The 25453-nt window shown below is 44.2% G+C and overlaps 1 protein-coding gene and 1 non-coding gene across 3 annotated transcripts in view; both read left to right on the top strand.

Moving 5' to 3' along the window:
* Positions 1-5536: 5536 nt before the first annotated feature.
* TRNAA-UGC (transfer RNA alanine (anticodon UGC)) lies at positions 5537-5609 on the top strand. The gene has a single exon. It is a non-coding gene; the product is annotated as a tRNA-Ala (tRNA).
* Positions 5610-16904: 11295 nt separating this feature from the next.
* The window catches only part of TRAM1 (translocation associated membrane protein 1), a 29022-nt gene continuing 20473 nt past the window's right edge, over positions 16905-25453 (top strand). The window contains exons 1-2 of one of the 2 annotated variants that reach the window (XM_059994748.2): positions 16905-17193; positions 25109-25172. In XM_059994748.2, the coding sequence (XP_059850731.1) occupies positions 17071-17193; positions 25109-25172 (187 nt within the window). In that variant the 5' untranslated portion in view covers positions 16905-17070. Of the gene's footprint in view, positions 17194-17726; positions 17809-25108; positions 25173-25453 lie in introns of those variants that run through there. The other variant, XM_059994749.1, reaches the window with a different exon arrangement.

Genomic DNA, 25453 nt, shown 5'->3' with positions numbered 1-25453 from the left:
GAAGAGTGTGTAACCTGGTTGGGTTACAGAAAGCTGCTTAGAGGAGGAGCCTACACCCAGTCGTGAAAGATGAGTCAGTGGCAGCCAGGTGACGAAGTTAGGGGTATCTGTTTGGGAGATGAGAAGATTGTTCTAGTTGGAAGAAATAGTGTATGCACATAAACAGGTGGCAAAGCATCACGTGGTTGGGGAACTAATTTATGTGACTAAACTACACTGTATAGTATTTGTGGGTTGAGGTCATAAGGATAAGAAGCATCTCATGGGAACACAAACTCACAGGAACCAGTGTGCTGTCGTCCAGCCACACAGGATGGATATACACGATTTAGCAACTGGAAAGCAGGTGGTGGTCCAGGACAGGACTAGTATTATTCTGTTGTCTCCTCAACAGCGAGTTTGTCCCCGACCATGATGGTAATTTTGCTCCCCTTTTTGTTTCTATCACTCCAGCCAATTACTTTACCCCCATTCAATACACCCAGAGGTTGTAGATTACTCATAGCTTCCGCTTACTCATCTTCTATTTACTCAAAAGTTTTTGCATTCTCCTTATCATCACCTCTGCCCTCTCCCCGTAATCCTTCAGCTTCTGTTTTGCAACCACTGAGTAGCTCTCTAGGTGTCTCAGGTTCAGATCTCCTCATACAAGAGGACCTGACTGGTGTAATTAATCTTCTATATCCTTTTTGGAGAGCTCTCCCACCATCCTGTCCTGTATGTTACTGACCAGCCCTTATGGTAACTGCTCTAGACCAATCATCTGGGACCAGAAGGGTCCCAGGAAATTTTATCAGAAGGGCACCCCATTCGACAGAGGCAGTACACAGGGTAAGTATTCTGAGATGGCCTTTTCAGCACGGTAGGGGAGGGAACAAAGAAGCCAAAAGAGTCTCAAAGGTGGTAGAAGACAGAGTAACAGATATGAGAAATATTTAAGAAGAGGAATAGAACTTAGGGACCTATTAGGTCTTGAGGGATGGGATCAGGTGGAAAGGAAGAAGCCCAGTAGAGCTATAGATTTCTGGCTTGGGCAGCTGGGTAGTTGCTGAATTGATAACCAGGATGAGGGAATACAGGAAATGGGGTACATAGAGTGGGTAAGGGAGGGACGATGCATTGTACTGTAGATATGAGTTTGAAGTACCAGGGAACATCGAAAGAGAGATACCTGGTAAGCACTTAGATATACAGAGCTGGGGCTAAATAGGTAGGCTATATTTTGTTGCAGGTTAGTGTAAGCAAAAAGGAAAGTTGGTTGGCACAGCTAACCAACCTGAGAAGGTTGAAGGTGAAGCCAGGTTTGTGAATAAGAATGAAGATTTGGATCCCATCAGTACAACCCCAAACATTTTTTTTTTTTTTTTTGGAGGGGGGCGGGTCAGAGCCTCCACAGCCGACTGGCTCCTTCACATGGTGAAGGTTACGGGCAGCTGTGGGCTCATAACCAGCAGGGAAAGCTAGTTCTTCCAGCTTCAGTTTGGAAAATCCTAGGGGAAGGACTCGATGACTTGTACTGGCTCATTACCCATACCTTGGACCAGTGTCTGTGGTCAGGGAAACATGAGATTCTGTATTTGGCCCAGCTTTGGTCACATGCCCGCCCCTGTGGCCACAGTGGGTGAGATCTCTTCTCAGATGGAGAAGAGGCTCAGAGAAGGGTTTGGGACCAGTACTGATTCCTTCATAAATAGCTTTCCCTTCTTTCCAGTGTGTGTGAAATAGATGATAAATAAATCAGAGCTCTCTGCGGTAGCTCACCGGATGCCCCGGCCAACTCTGTGAAACCTGAATCTTCTCTGTGTGTTTCTGGGAGACTTTCTGAGTATTTTTAAGTTATTTGCGAATATTTTCATATGTCCAGGTTGTCACTTCAAGAAAAAGTAAAATTAATAACGTGTATGGGAAAAGAATCTGAAAAAGAATAGATATATGTATAACTGAATCACTTTGCTGTACACCTGAAACTAACACATTATAAATCAACTATACTCCAATATAAAATCAAAAACTTTTTAAAAAAAGAAAAAGTAAAGTTGACTAGTAGCAGGGAGGCTGGAATCCTAGAGAAAATGAGAAAAGATTTAAGTGCGAGTGTATCTTAACTCTGCCAATGCTGAACTTTGCGCCCTCTCCCTTGCCAGTCTCCCTTGCTCACCAGTGCAGTGCACCAGCTTAAATCTTGCTACCAATTTCCAGGCATTGTTGGAGCAGGAAAACTCATCAGTCTTTTCCCCCTTTTCCATTCTGGGGGGGGCTTCAAAGGATACTTGGTTTTGTTGGGAGAAAAAGTTCCATGTTTGAAATATTGACTGTGAAAGTCTTAGTTCCAGCCGCACTGATGCTGGGCCTTTTGAAACGTTTGGAATTAAAGCGGAGAATGGAGGAGGGGCCTATATAAGTGTACTTACTTGTGTATGCAGGCAATATCTCTGGAAAAACACCCCCAAAATTTAAAAAAAAAACAGTAACATTGGTTACCTCCCAAGAGGAGAACTTATGGGTAGCTGAGGAACCGGGGATAGGACCGGAAACATCACAATCTACCCTTTTATATCTTTGGACTTTTGAATTATTTGAATGTATTGCTTATTCAAAATATAAATAATAAAACGTCTTAATCAAAAGAAAAAGCCTGAGTCTGTCTCATAGAATCTACTGGGCTAGTCTCCCAGAACAGAGGGGAGGTACATGCCCACTGGGAAAATGGTAAGTTGACCTGCACCCCAATCTACAGAGAAGCTTAAGAAGGTGGTCTGGGTTAGAGAGAGATTAGGATGTCACGGCCCTGAGGTTGCCATGAAAGCAATGGGTAAATGTACACAACCTTGGGGTGGGTACAAAGGAAGAGAATTGGCAAGGACGATTAAGAAAGCTTGATCAAGGGCTTCCCTGGTGGCGCAGTGGTTGAGAGTCCGCCTGCCGATGCAGGGGACACGGGTTCGTGCCCCAGTCTGGGAAGATCCCACATGCCGCGGAGCCACATGCTGTGCCCGTGAGCCGTGGCCGCTGAGCCTGCGCGTCCAGAGCCTGTTGCTCCGCAACGGGAGAGGCCACAACAGTGAGAGGCCCGCGTACCGCAAAAAAAAAAAAAAAAAAAAAAAAAATGAAAGCTTGATCAAAGATAGGATAATCACTGGGAGAGAGGCGTGACAGCAACCAAGAGAGGCATCCGAAGAGGGACAGTCAACAGTGTTAAATGAAGACTCTTATGTGCTATTTATGCTTATTTTATCCATTATTGAATTATATAACATTAAATTCTCAAAAAAGTGGCTGCTGCTTACCAAGTTTATCCTGAAAGACTGCTCAAAAATGCTAAAATTCTGAATCCCCAGCAAATCCATATTAAAATCCATTAACATTATAGGCAGTTTTTAAAACCATATTAAGCATTATTGTTTGAAAATTAATTTTTGGTGCTGATTTATGGCAGATGGATCACATGTTTATTGCCATTCCTTTCCAAGAGCCCCCCCCCCAAAATAATATAAAGTTTACAGAGGTAAAGATAAAAAATAATAGTAAAAGATATAAACCTGAGAAGACCATCCAAGAAGAGATTGCAGAGATTTTAATCAAATTTTGAAAGACAGCAGATAGAGTCAGGGAAGTGATAAAACTATAGCCAAAAATTGGGGCTTCCCTGGTGGCGCAGTGGTTGAGAGTCCGCCTGCTGATGCAGGGGACGCGGGTTCCTGCCCCAGTCCGGGAAGATCCCACATGCCGCGGGGCAACTAAGCCCGTGCACCACAACTACTGAAGCCCACGCGCCCAGAGCCCGTGCTACGCAACAAGAGAAGCCACTTCAATGAGAAGCGTGAGCATCGCAACGAAGAGTAGCCCCCGCTCGCCGCAACTAGAGAAAGCCCGCACACAGTAACGAAGACCCAACACAGCCATAAACAAATAAACAAATAAATCCTTTTTTTAAAAAACTGGGATTGGTGAAAGCTTTTTTTTTTTTTTGGCTTCACATGTAGCATGTGGGATCTTAGTTCCCTGACCAGGGATTGAACTCACACCTCCTGCATTGGAAGCGCAGTGTCTTAACCACTGGACCACCAGGTAAGTCCCCATAGTGAAAGCTTATTATGTGCAACAGACCCCAGTGCTACACAGCCAGCCAACCACCACCTCAAAAAAAGAGACTGATGTTTATTCTTGGAGGTGAAAGGTAGAAAAAAGTTAAGCAAAATTCAGAACAGTAGACCTCCATTCCCCTTTCCTCACCTGTCCCCAGAACAGCAGCTTCCAAATAGATGAATGCCAGGTAGAAGATTGGAAATTTCATCTCAAGAGAGAGAATGATCTAGAGAAAAAACTTGCACAAGCCCTGCTCACAAGACCCTAATCTCGTCAGAGACCTCACTTTGAACCATTGTTATAAAACTCCTCATCAAATCCTCCCAGGTTGGGGGGAAAAAAATAAGAAAAAACCTGCACATACAGTTATATGTGTGTTCTCCAACACAATGGCCATATCTCCCTACAATTTGACAAATCCTCTCATACACTCACCCACATATACAGTTTCCAATCAGTATCTCTTAGTATAAACAGAAATCAAACATCAGAAATGATGGAGCAAAACAAGCTAAAGTAAAGAAAAAAGTCAATGTAGAGAAAATTTTTTTAATTATTAGTATCTTTAGAGAGATAAGGGAAAGTATTATAATTTATAAAATAAGAAAGATTACTATGAAAAGTAACTGTGAAAAAGTCTTGGAAAATAAAAATATATAACCAAAATAAATAGAACGGTTGGAAAACAAAGTTGAGAAGAAAACAACAACAAAGATGGAAAAGAGAAGAAAAAAGACAGAAGACTTTAAAAGGAAACCAGGAGGTACAAAATCAAATAGGGGTCCAGAAAGAAAAGAACTGAAAATAGGCAGAAATTATCAAAGAAGAAATACACGAAGATTTCCCAGAACTGAAGGACATGAGTCTTTCCACTGAAAGGGTCTACTTAGTGCTCAACAGTGTAAAAAAAGATAAAACAATCCATACCAAGTCATACCATTTCAAAATTTCAGAATATCAGAAATAAAGAGAAGCCCTTAGAAGCTTTCAGGCTATGGGTGTGGTGGTAGGATTGGTGGTTAGAATCACTTAGGAGGGAACATGACTCAAAATGGCACTGACCCGTGAGCCATGGCTGCTGAGCCTGCACATCCGGAACCTGTGCTCCGCAACGGGAGAGGCCACAGCAGTGAGAGGCCCGTGTACCGCAAAAAAAAAAAAAAGAAAGAAAGAAAGAAAATGGCACTGGCTTTTTTAATGTAACAGGGGTTTTAGGACATAATGCCTTCAACTATCTGAGGGAAAAATTATTTGTGTCCTAGAAGTTTACAACCAACTGAATTATCAGTCATGTGTCCAGGTAAGGACTCAAAAATTTGTGTATCTGCCATGCACCTCTCTTTAGGGAACTGCTGGATAATGCACTCCAGAGAAACAAGAAAAAGGAAGGCCCACAGGTGCAACAGCAAATCCAATACAGAAAATTGTCAAGAGTGAGTTCTAAGGGAATTCCCTGGTGGTCCAGTGGTGAGGACTTCACACTTGCACTGCCAAGGGCCCAGGTTCAATCCCTGGTTGGGGAACTAAGATCCCACAAGCTGCACAGCACGGCCAAAAACAAAAAAAGTGAGTTCTAAGACAAAGGGGTCTCCAAAGCCTGCTCCATATTGGAGTAAGAGGAAGCGGAGGCTTCAGAGAGCGATCTCCAGGGTGGAGGAAATGAAACATTATCTGGGATGGTTGAGGCTTTGGGGGAAAAAAAACTGCTGGTAGTCAGACAACAACTCTAGTTGAGCAACTGAAAGGACAATCAGTTAATAGAAAACTATACTGGTGGCGGAGGGGGGAAATGAGGCAATCACTGAGTCCAAAAAATAAGAATGATGTTAGGAAAGAAATAAGTATGAAATACTATCTGACTCTTCAATTTTACATAGGCAATAACATAAACACTGATTAAAAATTGCATTACAGGATAATGGAGGAAAGGAAATGGGAGGTCGAGAATGCTAAATCATCACCTGTGATAATAGAATGTCAATTCTATTACCCATTTCTTCCTTTTAGTGAGACCAACATCTATTCTAATGGCATATGATGCAGCCCATGCTTTTAACATTTTCCCAAGGGTTGAAGAAAATTTTTCACTGAAAGAAGCTCTCTGGTTTTATACCATAGAAGTGTTCCCAGCCTACTTTGTGGGAGTAGATTAATCCTGCTTCTTTCCCCTGCTTCAGTTTTCAAAAATGGTGAACATGCTAACCACAAATGGTGTATCTCAAGATTTTATATCTAAACCTGAAACTCTAAGGAATATTGTTAACCATCCATTCTCTTGGTGCAAAACTATGGCCTTGAGCCACTTCCATCACTATCAAGTGGGGTACTTATTACAAATAAGCAAATTTCTGGTCCCTAACCAGATGTGCTGAATCAGAATTCCTGAAAAGGACCAAGGAATATCATTTTTCCCATTGACCCAGATAGTTCTTTACTCACACGAACAGAATTATAATTTAGTATTATGTTGTTGGTTTTTATTTTATCAAAGGTCAGTGTGAGATCCACACATATAAAATCTCTACCCGTTTGGTTTTTTTTTTAATGCTATTGAGGGCATTGTGTATTTTATTATTCAGTGTTCTTCAGTGTTCATGGAACGAAATCTCTTTCAGATTTCAGAGCTAGAAAAAAGTTTTTCTCTCCTATATGAACTGGTCTATTTCCTTTATGAGACTAGGGCTTGTCAAATTGGACTAACTATTAGAATCACCTGGGGAACTTTGAAAACATGCACGGCTTCCCAGACCCCAAGCCAGACACGCTCACCAGAATCTCCAGGTTAGGGAGGTTCCATGTGATGCTGATAATTAACCATGTTTCATACACTCTGCATGGGACAAAGTTAATTCAACATGTTCACATTTTGCCTTGACTTCCTGGAAGCTAGTCTTATAGCAATTTTTCTTGGAATCCAATTTTTAATATAATCATTGTCCTTTTCTTCCCCCATTTTATTACTTGTCTTATTTAGTATGTTTTTAAAGAATTTCAACTTCAGAGGAAATAATTTCTAATAATACTGTCCTTTGGACCAGCACATTCCTTGCAATAGCATTTAAGCCTAAAATAAATTCGTTATTAGGATTAAAGAGTGAAAGAATGTTGTGAGCTTTTAAAAGTTTCATCATCCCGAGTTTATGGAGGATTCGTGGGAAATTACTGTTAGAAAAGTGCTCTGAAAACCACTGTTATTAAATGCTATATATATAAAATTAAGATCCTGATCGCCTTTATAGTCCCTTCGCTACAGGCACCCCCAAGACTAAATTCGTTGCTCTTCTTTCTTCTAATTCACCACCTCAAAGAGCTAATCCATTTTAGTCGTGTTAACCATCATCACCAAATGTATACTTGAGCTTGAATCTTTTGCTGTCTGCAGGGACTCTTCACGTAGCTATCTCCGAAAGTCCAGACGTCAATGTGAAGAAACTCAGCATATCTAAAACTGAACTCTTCTGCTTACTCCACAATCCCATATTCCTGATCACCTCTCCTTCCCAACTCACCATTTGGATAAGTAGCATCACCATTCCCCCAATGTGCCCAGCTGAATCTGTCCTTGGTCACTCCTATTTCTTTCAAGCCCCACACCATTTAGCAAGGCAATATTTATGATATAGTTTGAGGATGTAGATGCGATCTGAAGACCAAAGAAAATGCTGGTGGGTGTGAGAGATGCCCAGGAGTGATAAACTGCCTAGGAAATGAAAGGGGCTTGCTTCACAGGAACGAAACCTATCGTTTCTCTCACATACTCTCAGGGATTTATCCCTTTCTCCTTTCTTCCCTGGCCTGGCGCTCATTTCCTGAGTTAAAATAAACTACTAATTGATTTCCCAGTATGTGGCCTATTCCTGTTTCCATTCATCATGGTGGTGGTGGTGATGCTTTAGTAATATTATTTGTCCGATCAATTCCTCATCTACAGAAAAAGAATGATAATGGTACCTAACTCAATGAGTTGTTGTATTAAATGTTCTTTGTGTTGATCACAGTGCTTGGCGCCCAATAAATATTAGTTGCTATTATTTTGTTGTTGTTAACAGAACACATTCACATATTCCCTTATGATTATTTCACTTGGACTTAACACCAATTAAGCTCCGTAAAGCACCATATTTACTTTTTAGTAAAATCTTACCATAACTTTTAAAAATTCACATTCTTCATCTTGGGAGTTAACATTTAATAATTGTAAAATCTTAAACAAGTTATTTTACTGAGCCTCTGCTTCCTTATTTGAAGTAGGGAAAACATTATGTTCCTGGTTGATAAGAGATTAAAATTAATAATGTATATATCAACGGTGTTTGGGGCACCGCAAAGAACTGTACACATTTTAACTGTTTTCACTCGTGCTGTAAGCTTTGTCTTTGAGCACAAGGGCTGATGCAAACAAGGAAACAGCTCCAAAGAATCCTTGGCCACTACCCCAAGACCTTGGTTCTACTAGGCACCGAGCCATACGCCATTTTTCTGACGGCTACAAGACATCATGTCAGCTCCACCAGTCACAAATTCCCTGAGGTATAAGACCTTCTAATTTTAGAAGCAGTTGAGCAAAGCATTTTGCACAGAACGATGCTCTCATCATTTCATTCTCCTCAGGTGAAAGTGATCTACTGGGTGACCTCCCTGGCAGAGGTGAGTCTCCAGTTACTTTGCGAAGCATACCCCCAACCTGCTGCTGCAGTGTCCTCGTGTACCCATCTCCCCAGGAACCACTTACCTATCGCCATTTTCCTGTCTGTTCATGAGAACTAAGACCCTCTTGCAGGCGAAAAAAATTCAAAGTAGGACCACTCCTCTATCTGTGTCTGCTGAGTTTAGTTCAGAAATCCATCCTACTACACATCTTCAGAGTCCTTGGCTGTTGCCTGAAATACAAGCCATCTATTCTATCCCATCCATCTAGTCTATGACCATCCATTCAATCAGGGTCATACTACTGTTGGATTTTTCTCCCCGATCCAACCACCTCCTGCTGTTCCTCTACCTTTAGAACCTTCCCACCATGTTCCCTGGGACACCTATGTTGGTTCACGTTCTTATTTGCCCAACACCCCTTCCTCTGCACCTTCTAATAATAGACTCACTTACTCTACCCATGGGAAATGCATGTGACCAAGATTGGCCACGTGACCCAGAAATGATCATACAACCAAGCCAGCTTTGTCTAGGTCTTCCTTTGGGATTGTTCTGATAAAACTTGCAAGTGACAATGTTCTCTGCCATGTAAATAAAGTCCATTGACTATAGGGAAAAATGAAGCCAACCTGAAACAAAAGACAGAAAAAAAGATACATTGAGAGAGAGTCCTGATGAGGTCAGGTACCTGGTTCTAGCTCCCACGATCCACAGAGCGTCCCAGTTCCCCAAAACTTTTCTTTTGAATCTGCTGAATCTTGTGAATCTTCTTTTCAGTCCCTTGCAACTAGGAGAGTTATAATAAGATAATCCACTCCCTACCTACATCCTCCAACCCTGCACCGAGCATTCCCTTAACCAGCTGCTTAAACTGTATCCTAGCCCTCCCCTCAAACCACCAAGCCCCTTTAGTGGGGCTGACAGTCTCCTCCTGTCCAAACCCCTCCAGGGCCACCCTGTTCCTGTGGCCATCTTTCCCTCCACCCTTGTGGCTGTCACTCCCCTCTCATTCCTTCAAAACAGGATTGTGCCTCACTGTCTTCCTGGCACTGCCCTTCCTGATCTCATCACAGCAGGGAAGAACCTCCACTCAGGTCCATGACTGCTTTGTCTCTGCTGACCTTGCCTTGTCCCTCCTTCGCTTCCGTGTGAAAAGAGGTGTCCCCTCCTATGTAAAGTCAATCCTCTACCTATGTTCTGGAGGATCCAAACCTTCAAGACCTCAGTCCATCAATTTTCCCACCTCTCCCCAACTCCCCAGTGTCTTCAACCTCTTCCTCTTTTCCCTTTTCTCGTATCTAAACACGATCAACTGTCACATCATTCAACAGCAAACACGAAACATACCTTAACTCCCTGATTCTTCTTTAGTGACCTACCCTGCTCTCTCCTCCCCTTTGAAGCTAAACTTCTTGAAATCACTTACACTTCCTGTTTCCATTTTTACACTTTGCATTCACCACTTTCTGAAACTGATCTCTCATCTATCAGAGAAGCATTAACTCAGGCCCTTGGTGTGCTAAACAAAGTGAGACTAAATAAAGTGAACTAAGTTATAGTTTAAATAAGGATAGACACTCCATCTTGGGTTCCTTAAGCTTCTAGAGGTCAGAAGGTCACAGCCCTGCCCCTAGGGGGACCCAAGAGTGATCTGGCTGGGTCACAGCCTTTTCATTACCAGTTGGCTCTCCCTCCAAGGGTGACGTGTCCTCTCTTGACAATCTTTCCTAAGAGTAACAACACTGCATTATAAATTTGGCTTATAGTTTCCATAGCAGTAAAATTTATACTCAAGAAAATTATATCATTTCCAACTATTAAAGCAACGATTTCGCTTCCTCATAGAAATACAATTTCTTCCTCACAAGACGAGCGCAATTTTATATTCTTAAAATTTACTATAAATGATTTAACAATAGCATGTAAACAGATAAATGACCCATTTTTGTTTTGTTTTGTTTTAATGGGCTTTGTGTTTCCATCAGAGCAGGAACCAGTCTCTTCAATGGATCAGGTTGAGAATCATTGCTCTCTGGAAGTTCAGGGTCATCCTGGTAAGTGAAGCTCCTGGAGTACTATTTATACTGAAACAGAATGGGTTTGTCAGACAAACAGGTTGCCAGCCCTGGGACTTTGGGCAAATTACTTAACCTCTCTGAGCCTCAGTTTCCCTATTTTTAAATTAGAATAACAACTATTCATAGGGTTTCTGTGAAAACTAAATGATGTAACTTATTTGAAAGCAAAATATCAATACCTGGAACACAGTAGTCATACAACAAACATTAGTTTCTTCTTTTCCATTCTTTTGTCCCCTAGGAGCTGTTGAAATCCAACAGTCCCACTTTAGTTCTTCCTTTTATTAGGCACATGCTTGTTGTACTTACTTTTGCATCATCTCAGAACTGTTTTTTTCCTTTTCATATATGTCTTATGCGACCAACTAGAAATAACCTCTTTGAGGGCAAAGATTGTCTCTCCGTTTCTTTTATATTTCTCATAATTACAGCAACCCTATGCCACAGATTTTCCCGGATAGACCCAATTTCAAACAGTCTGCTTTTCGTCCTTTTTTAAACCATTAAAAATATCCTGAGAATCCCAACATTTCGGGATCCAAGCTACATTTGCGGAAACATCAGTTACCCACAAGAGAGTGTCTGTACACATAGGAGCCAGCACCACACTGGACACACAATAGCCTCCAGAGCTGGACACACCTGAGCAATCAGTCTGCTTAAGAGAGACCTCCAGAGCCCTGAGGGTCTCCTTAGACCACTTTCCCCACCACCATGACCCACCTTCAGAGGATTTAACGGCAGTTCTCCCTCCCTATAAGCTTCTGAAGCAGCCCATCCTAAAAAGGAAGCTAAAATTAGAATTGATTCCCCACTTTCCCTAAAAGACCATCTGCATAGTTGCCCCATGCGGCAGGACCCTTTCCACCTTAGTCTCCTTCGAGGCGAACCTCCAGGTCATCCACCATCACCACATTCTCTCCCCCTCGTGGCTCTTCCTCCCCTGATTTGACTTAAGCTAACCTCCCCCCACCCTTCCACTGCATCCCCTAGAACCCCAGCTGTGTCATCGACCAAGCCCTCCACAGCCTCCACCCTTTTCTGCATAGTTTCTTCACCCTCTTGCACCTGGGGCCGCTCTCAGTGGAAACTGAAACCTGCTTCCCCCGGAGCATCACGAGGCAGCTGCTCTCCCGCCCACCCCAGCACGCAGCAGAGCCCAGCGGGGGAGTGGGTGTGCCCATGCCCCTCCCTGCTGCCGACAGAGAGCTCTCCCCCCTCCCCCCAAAGCCCGCGCTCTTCTGGAAGCCCATGCCCTCCAACTACACCACCCACTCACTACCCGCGGCCCCGCGACCGTCACCCACTCACCTGACTCCTGACCCCTCTTCATCCTCTTCACTCGTGCCGGATGTCTGCGCCCGCGCCCTTCCCCTTCTGCTCCCTGAGTCACTCCGGGCGACAGACCATCCATAAAGCGCGTGGAGGGCGCTCTCCCCTCCTACTGCCTCGACGACTCCTCGCTTCCGACCTGCGCCCTCCATCACGCCCTTCCCGTCTCATGGCCGAGGACCGCACGACCTCAGGACTCATCCGCAGCACCCCACCCTCTGACCACTTGCTCTTTGGCCAACTAGCCCCACTCCAACCATCTTCCACCCGTGGGCGTCCCCAGTTCCGAGGCCCCAGCACTCTGTATCTGAGGATGCAGAACTGGCAAGGAACAGATGGTACCCTCGGAAGGGCTGAGCTGGAGAGAATTTCACGAAAGGCCTATGGACAGAGAAGCGGGCCGGCTGAGAGAACCAAGCAGAGATAGGGGAGCTCCCGGGCAGCCCGAAGACGCAGGGGAGAGAAAGAGGTACTGAGCCCAGCAAGAGCTGGAACGTGAGAGAAAGGCTGACAGGGGCTGTGGCCACCGGAGAACACAGGCCCAGCCAGAACCATCATAAGGCCAGGAGGGATCAAGGGAGAATAAACCCCCAAAACTCGCTTCTGGTTTTTGGCCAGTGCCTTCCATTGGCTGAAGTCAGAGGGCCAGGGAGCTTCAGTGATGCGATCTGAAGAGGTCTGCCTTTCACAGCAAAACAGGGTGGATTGCGGGTGGAGGGTGACCAGGTAGGAGAAGCACAGCCACCTCCTCGCAGCCCTGGCCTATTCTGCAATTCCCCTCAACATCCTTGCCCCTCTGTCATGCTGGCCTGGCAGACCCCAACTCTCTGCCTTCTCCAGAGCTGTATCCAAGCAGGGGGATGGGACCGAAGACAATTATGGGGCTCTGCTTACTAGTCTCACTTTCAATGCAGGTCCTCAAGGAGGAAGCACTGCTGTCTGATGACACTCCTCTAATCCATTCACCCTCCCACAGTTTTACCCCTTTTTCTCCTCAGTCTCCAATATACTATCCCCACTCCTGATGATTTCATATGTTACTGAGAAAATGGAAACAACAAGAACACAACTTCATCTAGCCATTCTTAACCTATCCACAAACTCTGCTCTCCTCTGGTTACTGTGGGAACCCCATCCCTGTTACGGTGGGTGCCTGTACTTGTATACAAGATGCCATCACCTCTTACAGACCTGCAGGTATCTCCTGCAGAAGAAACTTCTTGCTCTAAAGGGTCATTCTCTCTGCGTGCAAACATAAAATAGATCATATCCATGGGGAAGGACGGGTTGGGAGTTTGGGATTAGTGGACACAAAGTATTATATACAGAATGGATAAACAACAAGGTCCTACTGTAAAGCACAGGGAACTATATTCAATATCCTGTGAGAAACCATAATGGAAAAGAATATGAAAAAGAATGTATATATGTATAACTGAATCACTTTGCTGTACAGCAGAAATTAACACAACATTGTAAATCAACTATACTTCAATAAAATTGTTTAAAATGGATCATATCCAAAAAGAAAACAAAAACTTTCCCTAGACCCTTCAGCCCCTCTCTAACTACTTGCCCATTTCTGTCTCATCTTATAGGAAAAACTCCTCAAATGAGTTGCTTATACACATGCCTCCATGTTTCCACCGCCCACTCTCTCGAAACCCACTCCAATCAGCTATTTATTCCTATCATTCCGAAGAAAACACTCTCTTGAAGGTCACTAATGACCTTCATAGTAAGTTAGGGTCCTAGCAGGAGCAAATGGCACATTCAAAGTGGGTAATTTGAGGAAATTTTCACAAAAGGACTCTTCAAAAACCACAAGGGATACTGGCTGTAACCATGGAGTGATTCAAGGGGCCAGAGGAAGGAGCAGGTAGGTAACTGAGCCCGAGAGAGAGCGGTGGGAGAGGACCTCCTGGCAAAAGCTGTGACTTTCTCTGGAAGATGGCAAGAGTGCATGGCGGGAGCTCCCAGCCCCTGACTGAGCAGAGCAGTACTACAAGGACCCACCATTTCTGCCCAGTGTGCTGGAGCGCCCTGCTGGGCTGGCCGAGATGTTCTCAGGCTGCACCTCAGCGTGAGGTCTTCCTGGCAGGTCCTCCCTCCTTCCTTTCACAGGTGTCAGACAGGTTTCGTGGTCTGCAGCCTTCCCCTACCGACTCCTCTCCCATTTATTTTTCACAAACGTTATTGCTGACAAATCCCTTACGATTCTGACTCTGTCTTGGCATCTGTTTCCTGGATAACCCACACTGCCACAAACTCACATCCTCTGAATTGCCAAATACAATGGTCAGCCCAAGTCCTACAGCTGTCCAGAGTATGGTAGGTTTCATGCAACTAAAAGAACACCAGTGGGGGTATTTTCTCACAGAAGAGTGAAAAATAATTAAATTTTAAGGTTTGAAAGAGTCCATTTCAGTTTAAAAACTCACTTTAGTGGAACAATTAATTTCCAAATGACCTAGAATATTTCCATGTCACCCTTCACCAAACAAGTCTTGAAAATACCCATCACATTGGTAATGACTTGTTTATTGTCTTCCATTCCAGGTATATGAGTTTCAAGAACAAAAACTAAGTCTTTCTTTGGGGAATAATAAAAATGTTCTAAAGTTAGATTATGGTGGTGGTTGCCCCATTTTGTAAATATACTAAAAATCATCAAATTGTACTCTTGAAATAGGTGAACTATGTGATATAAATTATATCTCATTAAAGCTATTTTTAAAAATGCAGTTGAGTCATTAGAGATGGCCACAGAAGTCAGTAAAGGTTTCAGTGAAGTCACCTGTGAATGAGATTTGAAGGAACAGTAGGCGTGGGGTGTGTAGATGAGGGGAGAGGAGAAAACATCCCAGACAGAAGCAGCAGCAAGCACAAAGCCAGGGAGAGCATGGGAAGAGAGCAGACTATCGTGTGTATAGAGTGGGAAGCCAGTAGTGCTGGTACTAAGAGATTGGGGCCTATAGAGGAAGGGTTTGAGCATGTCTGGGTAGGCAGAAGCCAAACCATAAAGCACTATTTAGTCATGCTAGCTTCCCATAAAGGAAAAGGGAAACCACCAAAAAAATTTGAAAAATTTTGTTAGAAGCATCATTCTAAGATGAAATTGGAAGATGATTTGGAGGTAGGTAAAACTAGTAATTGTTTGATCAGAAAGTAGGAAAATAATAATAGCTAACATTTGGGACCTCCCTGGTAGTCCAGCAGTTAGGACTCCTTGCTTCCACCGCAGGGGGCACCGGCTCAATCCCTGGTCAGGGAACTAAGATCCAGCAAGCAGTGTGGCCAAAAAGAAAAAATAATAACAATAATAGCTAACATTTATACCTAACTCTCTACTAAGCACTTTCCTTGAATCATCTCATTTAATTGCTAAAGTAGGCTACAGGTACTACAATTATCTCCTTTTTATTGATGATATGGTTTGCTCCCTCACCTCTTCAAGTCTTCAGGCAAATGCAATTTCCCACACTTTCCCTATTCCCCTTGCTTTACTTTTCTCCAGGACCCTCATCTCAATTTAAGACATGTTTCACTTTTTAAATCTTGTGTAAAGATCCTCTTCCCATACTAAAATGAAAGCCCATAAGAATAGGTTCAATTGTACTTTTCCTTCATTTCTATATCCCCAGTGCTTAGCATATGGTAGCTGCCCAATAAATAGTTTTTTGAATGCATGAATACATAAATAAATGAAGAAATCGAATCTCATGGAGATAAGTAACCATGATCATACAGATAATGAGTGACAGAATTCTGATTTATAAACCCATGTTCTTAAACCACTAAGGCATTCACCAGACTTGTAATATTGTAGGTGAGCAGTGAGTCCCCTCCTGAGGGTGCAGCAGTGGGAAAGGGAAGGGGGGACTCAATGGCCTTGGGTTTCTTTGGTAATAGTTTGGATATTGAAGGATGCTGAAAGGGATCAGTCCAGGATGACTCTGGTTTCTAGATTTGGCAAATGGGTAAACAGTGGTACAATTCATCTGGAGAAAGAATACAGGGAGTCTTGGTTTGGGCAGAAATATGAAAGAGGAAGACATGTCTAATCCACAAACTTTTAAAAATCATCTCCCTAGATAACCAAGAAGTGTCGTTAATAATAAATATGAAGCCAGTAAACCCAAACTTATGAACTTACTTCAGTCGCATGCCCGTTGGGGGATGGGTAGGTGAGACCAAATAGGAATTGTTCCTTTTTGAAAGCTAGTTCAAGGCTACAAAGAACAGGAAACAAGTCCTCAGGCGTGTTTAAAATAACTCTGAAGTTAACTTTTAAGGCAGCTGCTAAAACCGAATGCCCCTACCCTTATGTAGTTAAGCTGTACTCATACGTTTAGGTTATTTTGCTGGTGGCAGTGGCTTTCAAGAAGTGACAATCAATGTGGAAGCAGGCACTGACACCCAAGGCCAGGGTGGCACAGAGGGCGGAAAGCACGCTTGCACCCGTGCACGCCGTAGCACGTGGCCGCCCTCTCACCGCGGCGCGGACTCAGTCTGTTTAGTAACCGCAGGAAGCTCGCGCCTCAAACGACTCCCAACCCCAGTCCTGGAGCGGAGCAGGGGAGGCGCCGCTCAGGTTTCTTACACTCGCCCGGCCCCGGGCGGACGGCCTCCGCTCCCTAGGCGGCGCTGTGGGCTCGCAGGGGCGGCCGCGACACGAGAGAGCGCCGTCTCCCCAGTGCGCATGCTCGCCTCCTGTGTGGGCTTGCCTTTTTTTTTTTTTTTCCGGGCGGCCCCGGCGGCTGCGTACTGGCTGTGGGATGGGAAGTGAAGCCCCAGCGAGCGGCAGCGGCGGGGCTGTGAGGAACAGCCAGGGGGAGGCGGCGGCGGCGGCGGCGAGTCGGTGAGCAGCTGGGAAGAGCGGAGCCGGGGCGGAGCACCTGCAGGCACGGGCGACGGCTTCACCATGGCGATTCGCAAGAAGAGCACCAAGAGCCCCCCGGTCCTGAGCCACGAATTCGTCCTGCAGAATCACGCGGACATCGTCTCCTGTGTAGCGATGGTCTTCTTGCTGGGGCTCATGTTCGAGGTGAGCCCTGCCCGCGCCCCAATCGCCCGCCCGCCGTCCCCTTCCCGGCCCCCGGCTGCCAGCTCAGCCCCTCGGCCCGGGACCGCGGGGGACCCCGGCGGGGGGGTGCGGGGGGAGGTGCCGGCCGCCTGGCCCGGAGGAGCGGGCCTGCCCCGCGCCCTGCCGGGCTGGGGCTGTGGAGCCCCGGGAGCCTGGCCGCCGTGCGCCCGCAGGGGCCGGGGCCGCCGCGTCGCCCCCTCGGCCATCACGCACGCCGCCCTCCCGCCGCCGCCCCCTCCCGCCGGCCGCGCCGCGCAGTTCCTGGTTCCCGCGAAGGGTTACGTGGCAGCCGGCGAGGGGCCGGCGGTCGGCGGGGGCGGCCCCTGAACGCCGAGCTGGCTGCGGGCGGTGGGCGGGCTGGGCAATGGCCGGCGCGCCCGGCTGGCCAGGCCGCGGGGGCCGGAGAGCGCTCGGGGGCGGGGTCCGCGGCGGCACCGAGTCTGGGGTGAAACCGACGGAACCCGGCGTCCGCTGCCCACTGGAAGGGCGGTGGCCGCGGGGCAGCGAGTGATCTCCGCGGGATCGGAGCTCCGAGTCGCACCCACCCGATTGTTTTAACTCCTGTCTCCCAAGCTGGTATTGTTATCAGTGATCGAACTTTTTGCCCCAGCGCTTGCTCTTTTCTTAAGGAAACAAGGTCTGATACAGAAATCGGGGTTCTGAACAGCAGTGCCGAGGCGTCGGATAATTTTCTTTTTGTTTCTTGAAATAGGAGAGGATGGAAATGTCAGGAGTGTGTAAATTCTCATCCCACGTAGCGAGTATTGTGATGACTTACTTAACAGCTGTTGAATGTGGGTATAAACTTTGCAAGGTGAACGTGTAACATCCTACGGCTTCCTTTCCCTCCCTCCCCAGTACACACGCCCATTCCTTATCTTCTTTCCCTTTTTAATTTTTCTCTGTAGCTCCTGTGCCCCACCAAATACACTAATTATTTTACTTATTTATTGTCTCCCCGCTCCTGGAATGTAACTTCAGTGAGGGCAGAAATTTTGGTTTTTTCCTAATCTATTTCAAAAGCCTAAATTTAGGAGATGCTTACAAAATATTTGCTTAATGAGTGACATTAAGAATTCTTGAGAAAAGCTGGTGTAATGAGACTGCCAGTGACCGAAAGTTGAATAAATAGTTTAAACGGAGCCCATGTGGGTTTTTAAAATGTTACGATTTGGTAACTTAATATTTTAATAATTTTTTGCTTCTCTTCAAATGGACTTTTCTGGATCTAGATACAGATTTTTTGATTCTTGATAGTGTCATTTACGTCCACCTAGTCCACTGCTAAGGAGGTAGTGGGTATCCTGAAAGGGAGGGTAGAAGGGAACTAATATATGTCACATCGTTCGATTTAGGCTGGGCCTGTGCTACTTACCTACTGAATGACCCAGGGCTAAGCCTCAGTTTTTCTGTTCTGTATAAGGAAATAACATCACCTGTGCTGTTCTCACAGCCATTGTTTGCGGAGATCAGATGATATGGTGAGAAGGCATCTCACGGTTTATACAGAACTACATGAATGTATATAATTTTAGAAATGCAATGCTAAACATTTGTACTCTCTTTCTGAATTTTATACTTGTATATATTTTCTGCTTTGGTGTTAGAAGTAATACTTTTGTGTGTACAATATACTGAACAGTTCCATAAAGCTTGCCATAACCCGTCTCCACGTGGTAAGAATCCCTGTTTTTAAAGATATAATTTAGGAGTAATATTACCTGCAAGGTGTATTTGCAATGCGTTGAGTGAAATGGAATATAAATCAGAAGTGCTGACACTTAGAAATGTTATAACGTTGCTTTTATGTAAAATATTTCATGTTCTCTTACCACATTTCTAGAGAAGTTCACCACCTGTACCTTGCCTCACATGTCAATGATTTTTTAACAGTGAGTGGATTTTCACCTTTACATCCGTAAAATTTATCAATTTAAATAGACACAACAAAGATCTAAATAGAAGTTTTTAAAGTCCGTTCAAAAAAGAATGTTGAAGTAGTAGACAGAAGGAAGTTTGTGCAGGTTGTACTACATTTTTCTTACCATATGTTAAAGTTTTAGGAGTTGAAAGCATGTTATCTACCTATGGGAAAAAATTCACTGGATTAGTTTTGCTACTTGACTTTTAAAGTAATTGCTGTGGGACTTGCCTGGTGACGCAGTAGTTAAGAATCTGCCTGCCAGTGCAGGAGACACGGGTTCAAGCCCTGGTCCAGGAAGATCCCCCAGGTCTCAGAGCAACTGAGCCCACGTGCCACAACTACTGAAGCCAGCGCGCCTAGAGCCCGTGCTCTGCAACACAGGAGAAGCCACTGCAATGAGAAACCTGCATGCAGCAACAAAGACCCAACACAGCCAATAATTTTTTTTAAAAAATTAATTAAAAAAAATAATAAAGTAATTGCTGAATCTCAACGTTAACGTAGTTATAGAATGACAGTATTTGTGCTAGAATAATAGAGAAGTTAACATTTTTGCAACAGAACTGTTCAGCCTTTTGTGTAAAGGAAAGGCTTTCCGACATTGAGGAAATGTCTGAGGATTTATGGTGAAATTGACAAAGCAATAACATACTGCATTACTAGCCAAAATGAAGAATCAATATAGACGCTGAAGCTAAAGGGAGTTAGGGCTCTACTGCTTGCTAACTGGGCGGCCTAGGGCATGTCATATAACTTCTTAGAACTTGTTTCTTTTTCTGTAAAATAGGGCTCATCAGATTACTCTGAGAATTAAACTAAGTTTTATAATGGCTAGTTCAAAGTGTGGCTTACAGGAGGCATACCATAAATAGTAGCTCATTATTCCTTAGGTATTTATCAAAGTCGAAAAACAGAAGACAGCATTTTTTTAAAAATTTATTTATTATTTATTTATTTTTGGCTGCATTGGGTCTTCGTTTCTGTGTGAGGGCTTTCTCCAGTTGCGGTGAGCGGGGGCCACTCTTCATCGCGGTGCGCGGGCCTCTCACTATCGCGGCCTCTCTTGTTGTGGAGCACAGGCTCCAGACGCGCAGGCTCAGTAATTGTGGCTCACGGGCCCAGTTGCTCCGCGGCATGTGGGATCTTCCCAGACCAGGGCTCGAACCTGTGTCCCCTGCATTGGCAGGCAGACTCTCAACCACTGCGCCACCAGAAAAGCCCAAAGACAGCATTTTTATGTGAGAAAATGTTCTAACAGTTAGCATCTAAAGAGATTATATATACTAATAAGGTTGATAAAGCAATAGTTTGTTTGGGAGATATGGAAGAGTTTAATTTCCAGGGAAGTTCGTGTTATCAAAAATTGCTGTGAATTTTGAAATCATGCTTTTAGTACAGACAGTTTCTGTCCACATACTGCACATCATGGTCTATAATGAATGACTGAATATTGGAGTTAGGAAAATTTAACAGTTGAAAGATGTAAAGATACTTGGGAAGCTTTCTGAAAGTGAGGATATAGAAGAGGAGTTAGGGGTTTCCACGAGGAATATTTTCTTCTGGGAGGGATTTACTTTTCAGAGGCTCAGGAGTCCAGGTCGTTTGTGCCATGCCAGGTTTGGGGGACCTTTACAATTTCAACTATGTAGAACAGTCTTGGGGGTTTATTTTATTTTTAAGCATGGCTTATCTTAATGCCAACATTTTCTTTCCTCTTTTTTTTTTAAGAACTTAATTTTATATAAGCTGGTGAGAAAATGGGATTTGATATTCAGAAATTGCCTTTATCTTTGAGACACCCAGTCAATGTAGTAGTCACACTTCCCTCTGACAACTACAAAATAGTTAACCTCTCTGTATGACAAGAAAAGATACCAAGCCCCAGCTGGTGAGCACTAAAGAAATATTATGATATTCATGATACTCCATACAATGCAGAATTAAGTAACTCATTAGTGTCGTGGTAACCTGTTTAAGATGTATCTGAATAAGCCTCATATTTTTCTTATAAATGGAGAGCAGTGTTTTAAACGTCCAAAATTGTCATAAACTCATTTTTACTTTTGAGTATGTTGTATATTTCTGTAGCATATTTTATTCCAAACTAATTCTTACTATTGGTTAACTGTAATACTAGTTTAACTAAAGCAGTGCTGGCCGTGGTATGAGGCTTAGGACCCCTAGAAATGGCTAAGAGCATGATTACTGGTTTAAGTTTTCTTCTTTTAAAAACATTTTTCTATAAACATTTTTAGGGTGTGTAGTTTGTATTTTTCCTCTTCTTATTCCGCTTACTGTCACATGCCAAGCTAGCTGGAAACCGGATTTTAATTTTCTTTGGAAGCCTAGCAGTAAAGGATAATGTAATTTTTGTTGCTTGGGGAATTTGATATTAAATTTATCTTTGAAGAATTTCACTTGTCATTTGTAAAAAAAACTTAAAAAGTTTTTTTTAGCTATGGTAGTGGTGACCTCATATTCTAAATTAGAAACAGGGATGTGGAGTGTGTGTGCGTTTATATATGAAATCTAAACAAAGATATTAAAACATAAAATTTAGTAATCAGTCAACTTTATTAAAAAGAATCACATGAAAGCAGTGTTACCCTGGAAATTCATGTCATTGTTCTGCTCTCACGTATCCGTGTGAATGACCCAAAATGTAATACAGAAAAGCCGTACTTGCCTTTTCTAGGCAAGTGATCTTTATGTATCTACCCAGTGAAACAACTCACTGTGGTGGCCATACCCTGACTTCATCTCACAAGTCTGCCATATTTCCAGATCCTGAATTCCAGAACAGCAGAACTCAGCTGCAACCTGCATGTTGTTCATCTCCCCACGTCTACTGCTCGTATGCCAGCTCTCCACCTAGTCCAGGCTTTTGTGGGGCCTGGTCCCCTTTCCTTTTCTCCAGTATACTAGCCCCTTGTTGCTTTGCTTTTCTTGCTGTAGACTTTAACTACTGTCCACGCTCTCCCCAGGCCCTCAGCTCCCTTTCCCTCTTGGTCTTTCTCCCTACTTGGCCTGCACATATCCACCCGTGGGTCCAGCCTGCCATCTGCCTTTTCCGTGCCTCCCATTTGTGGATTGCTCAGTGTTGTCAGAGAAAGTCATGCACTCTTGCTGATAGATAATATTACAAGTCAAAGGTTTCTGACCTCAGACAAAAGTAATACCCGGGGATCTTTTTACTTTTCCCTGGCCAGCTCCTTTGCCTAAAGGAACTATAAAAATACTCATCGTTTGAGTCCCCAACTATGCTTAACAGATGACATTGCTTTTCCCCCGCCACAGGGAATTTCTTCAGTTTCTTGCCTTGTTTTGAACTTATCTGTCTCATCATTTTTACCTTCTGCCTGCCTGATCTAAGAGGAAAACTGCTCAAGATCAACCTTTAGCTCTATCCTTATATTTCACCCCTACCAGATCTTTCCATCCATTATGCCCTTACATGTTAAATTCTCCCTGTTCCCTGGTGCCTTTGCTGACTGCCCCCGCACCAGCTCAGTGCCTCCCATCACGAAACGACATAAATCTTGACCTGGCATCTGTCGCTGGGAACCCCTTTGTTCCCCTTGTGCTCTGCACTCCACTTTGAGGTGGCTTTTGCTTTCACTTCTTCACTGGAGTCACTCAAGCTGCGACCACTGATGACTTCTTAAGTCGTCCGGTCCGTTGCGCTCTTTTCCTGACACATCTCTATTGAAACTTTGACTTTATTAACCACCCCTTTTTGAAATGTTTCCCCTTTGGCTTTGGGGGCATCTAGCTCTCTTCCTCCTCTCCCTGCCTCTCCTCTCTGATCATTTCCTCTTATTTTGCCGCCAGCCTTTTTCTCTGCCCTCTCCGTGGTTCTGCTGGTGTCCTGCTTCTCATCGAATCCCGTACACTCTCTGTAGAGGATTTATACACGTGCACAGCCTCGACTATGTACCACGTACTGTCTGTAAACAGAGACTTCCCAATCCTTAAGCCCGGGCCTCCCTGCAGAGCTCCAGGCGTGGGTCTTACCTACCTGTTGGTCTTGCCACCTGCATATCTCGTAGAAATCTAAGTTTATATAAAGTGCAATTTCTTCTTTGCCTCAGACCTGCGGTTCCTCCTGTATATTCCACGTTTTTATTAATAGTATTGCTTTTCACCCAGTTGTTGCAGCATCAGTACATACTTTGATTCTGTCCTGCTAACCAAGCCTTATTCTGCCTCAAAAGTTCCGCCTCTACCCACTACTACTGCCTTCGTTCAGACCTTATTATTTTTCACAGGGTCTCTTGCAAAACTCGTACTTGACTTGCATCCTTACTCCAGTTTATATTTTATCTAATATTTGTTCAGTAATATTGAACAATGGCCTAATAAGTGCCACACGCCATGCTGGGCTCTAAGCATATAGTGATGAGCAGAAACAGACGTGCTCCCAGCTCTTATGGAGACTACTGACTGTCTAATGGGTGAGACAGCAGTGATTAACACAATCACGCCAAAAGTATACGTTTTGTAAGAAAGGAACACAGGTCTCTGAGGTAATCTAACAAAGGAAATGACCTGCCCTACGAGACGGGGAAGGCTTCCTTGAAAGGGTGTAGTTGACCTGAGATCTGAAGTGGAGAAGTTTTCCAGCAGTGTTTTAGATAACACTGCGGGTGCATGGAGCTATGGGGGGAGGGGTGCAGGAGGCAAGGGATGGGGCAGAAGCGGCCGGACAGGGGCTGGAGAAGCAGGGGTCAGACCGCAGAGTTTGTTCTTATCCTGGAGAGAATGGGAATCGGTGAAGGTCCTTTGGGGCGCGGGTGGAGGGAGGATGGGTGTGGGGAGCGGCGTTAACATGACCGGGAGGGGATACTGACTGCGGGGTGGAGCGCGGCCCCGAGGGGGCCTGAGAGGCCAGCACTGCACCCCAGTCAGCGATCTTTCTGAAAAGCACGAATAACTTCCCCCTCCCCAAAACTGTCTGGTCGGGCTAAAATAAAATCTAAACTACTAAGCTCAGCAAACTAGGTCCTTTCTAGCACTTGGTAACTTTTCTAGGCCTTTCTACCCCTTCCTGATGAGTGCCCGAGCCTGACCTCCTGTTTACCGCTCCTTGACCTTTGTGCTTCTGTTTCTCCTACCTGTGCTGCCCTCTTGGTCCCACTGCGTGAGCCTAGGGAACTTTTCTTTTCCAACAGGAGACGACTTCTGCACCACATCCCCTGCGAAGCCTTTCCAGAGCATGCCTCATTCCTCACCCCAGGAGGAAAACAAAAACAAAAAAAATGCTTTGGTTGTTTATCCTCAGTTCACATTGGCATTGATTCTGTGGTATTATAGCAATCTGTTTACCTGTCCTCCAGACTGGACTGAGTTGCTAGTCATCAGGATTATACCATTCCTTTGTTATCCTTTCTTGTCTAGCACAGTGCCTGGTGCCTATAAATATTGAGTAAGCGTTCCATTTTTCTGTTCTGACCACTTTGCTTTTACTAGTAGTCAGGTCAGTTAAATATTTATCGACCATGTAACCATGCCAGGTGTGTGGGAGATTAACACACACCACAGATCCTACCTTTGATCTACGTTTTGTCATGGTAACTGTGCTTCCTTTTCTTTCATTAATTTACATTTAAAATTTTTCTTGATGGAAATTTTGTGTTCATTGTACAGGTCTAGAGTAGAGAAACATTATTTGTCAAAACACTGTTTACTGGAACTGCAGTATCTCTTTTGAAATCTTAAAGTTAGGAGTGAATTACACAATCCCATCTAAACTTCAGACTACACTGGCGAATTATGTTCTTTCAAGATCAACCCCTTGGTGATCGGGAAGCCCAGTCGTGCCTATCAGGGTGCAGCTGGAACTAGGGTGCCCTTGGTTCTTAGATGTGGGGACAGAACTTGGAATGTTTTTCCCCCCGATTTGCTACTTGGGAGAGGGTCACAAATTGACTTGATCTTTTTTTTTCTTTCTAGATAACAGCAAAAGCTTCTATAATTTTTGTTACTCTTCAGTACAATGTTACCCTCCCTGCAACAGGTAGGTAGTTTTCTTTTGGAATTTTCTGGTTAGTAGAAGAGTTCAGTGGGACAGACTTGGAAATCTCCATGAATACTAGGTTCTTCGTTATTTTCACAGGTCTCATTCGTGATTAGACTGAATATTATTTTGATGATTTTGTAATGCAAAATCTGATGTTTTTGGTTGACTTCGCAATATATATTGTATGAAAATCAGTTTTTATGTGTTTAATGTTTATTGTGTATTTTTGTAAATGGGCTTAAAATTCCAATGAAGAACTTTTTTTTTTTTTGCCTTCT

This window comes from Delphinus delphis, chromosome 17 (assembly GCF_949987515.2).
Source record: "Delphinus delphis chromosome 17, mDelDel1.2, whole genome shotgun sequence".
In the NCBI taxonomy this organism is placed as follows: domain Eukaryota; kingdom Metazoa; phylum Chordata; class Mammalia; order Artiodactyla; family Delphinidae; genus Delphinus; species Delphinus delphis.
Note: the sequence above shows the minus strand (reverse complement) of the source record. Positions and strands in the feature narration are given on the sequence as shown.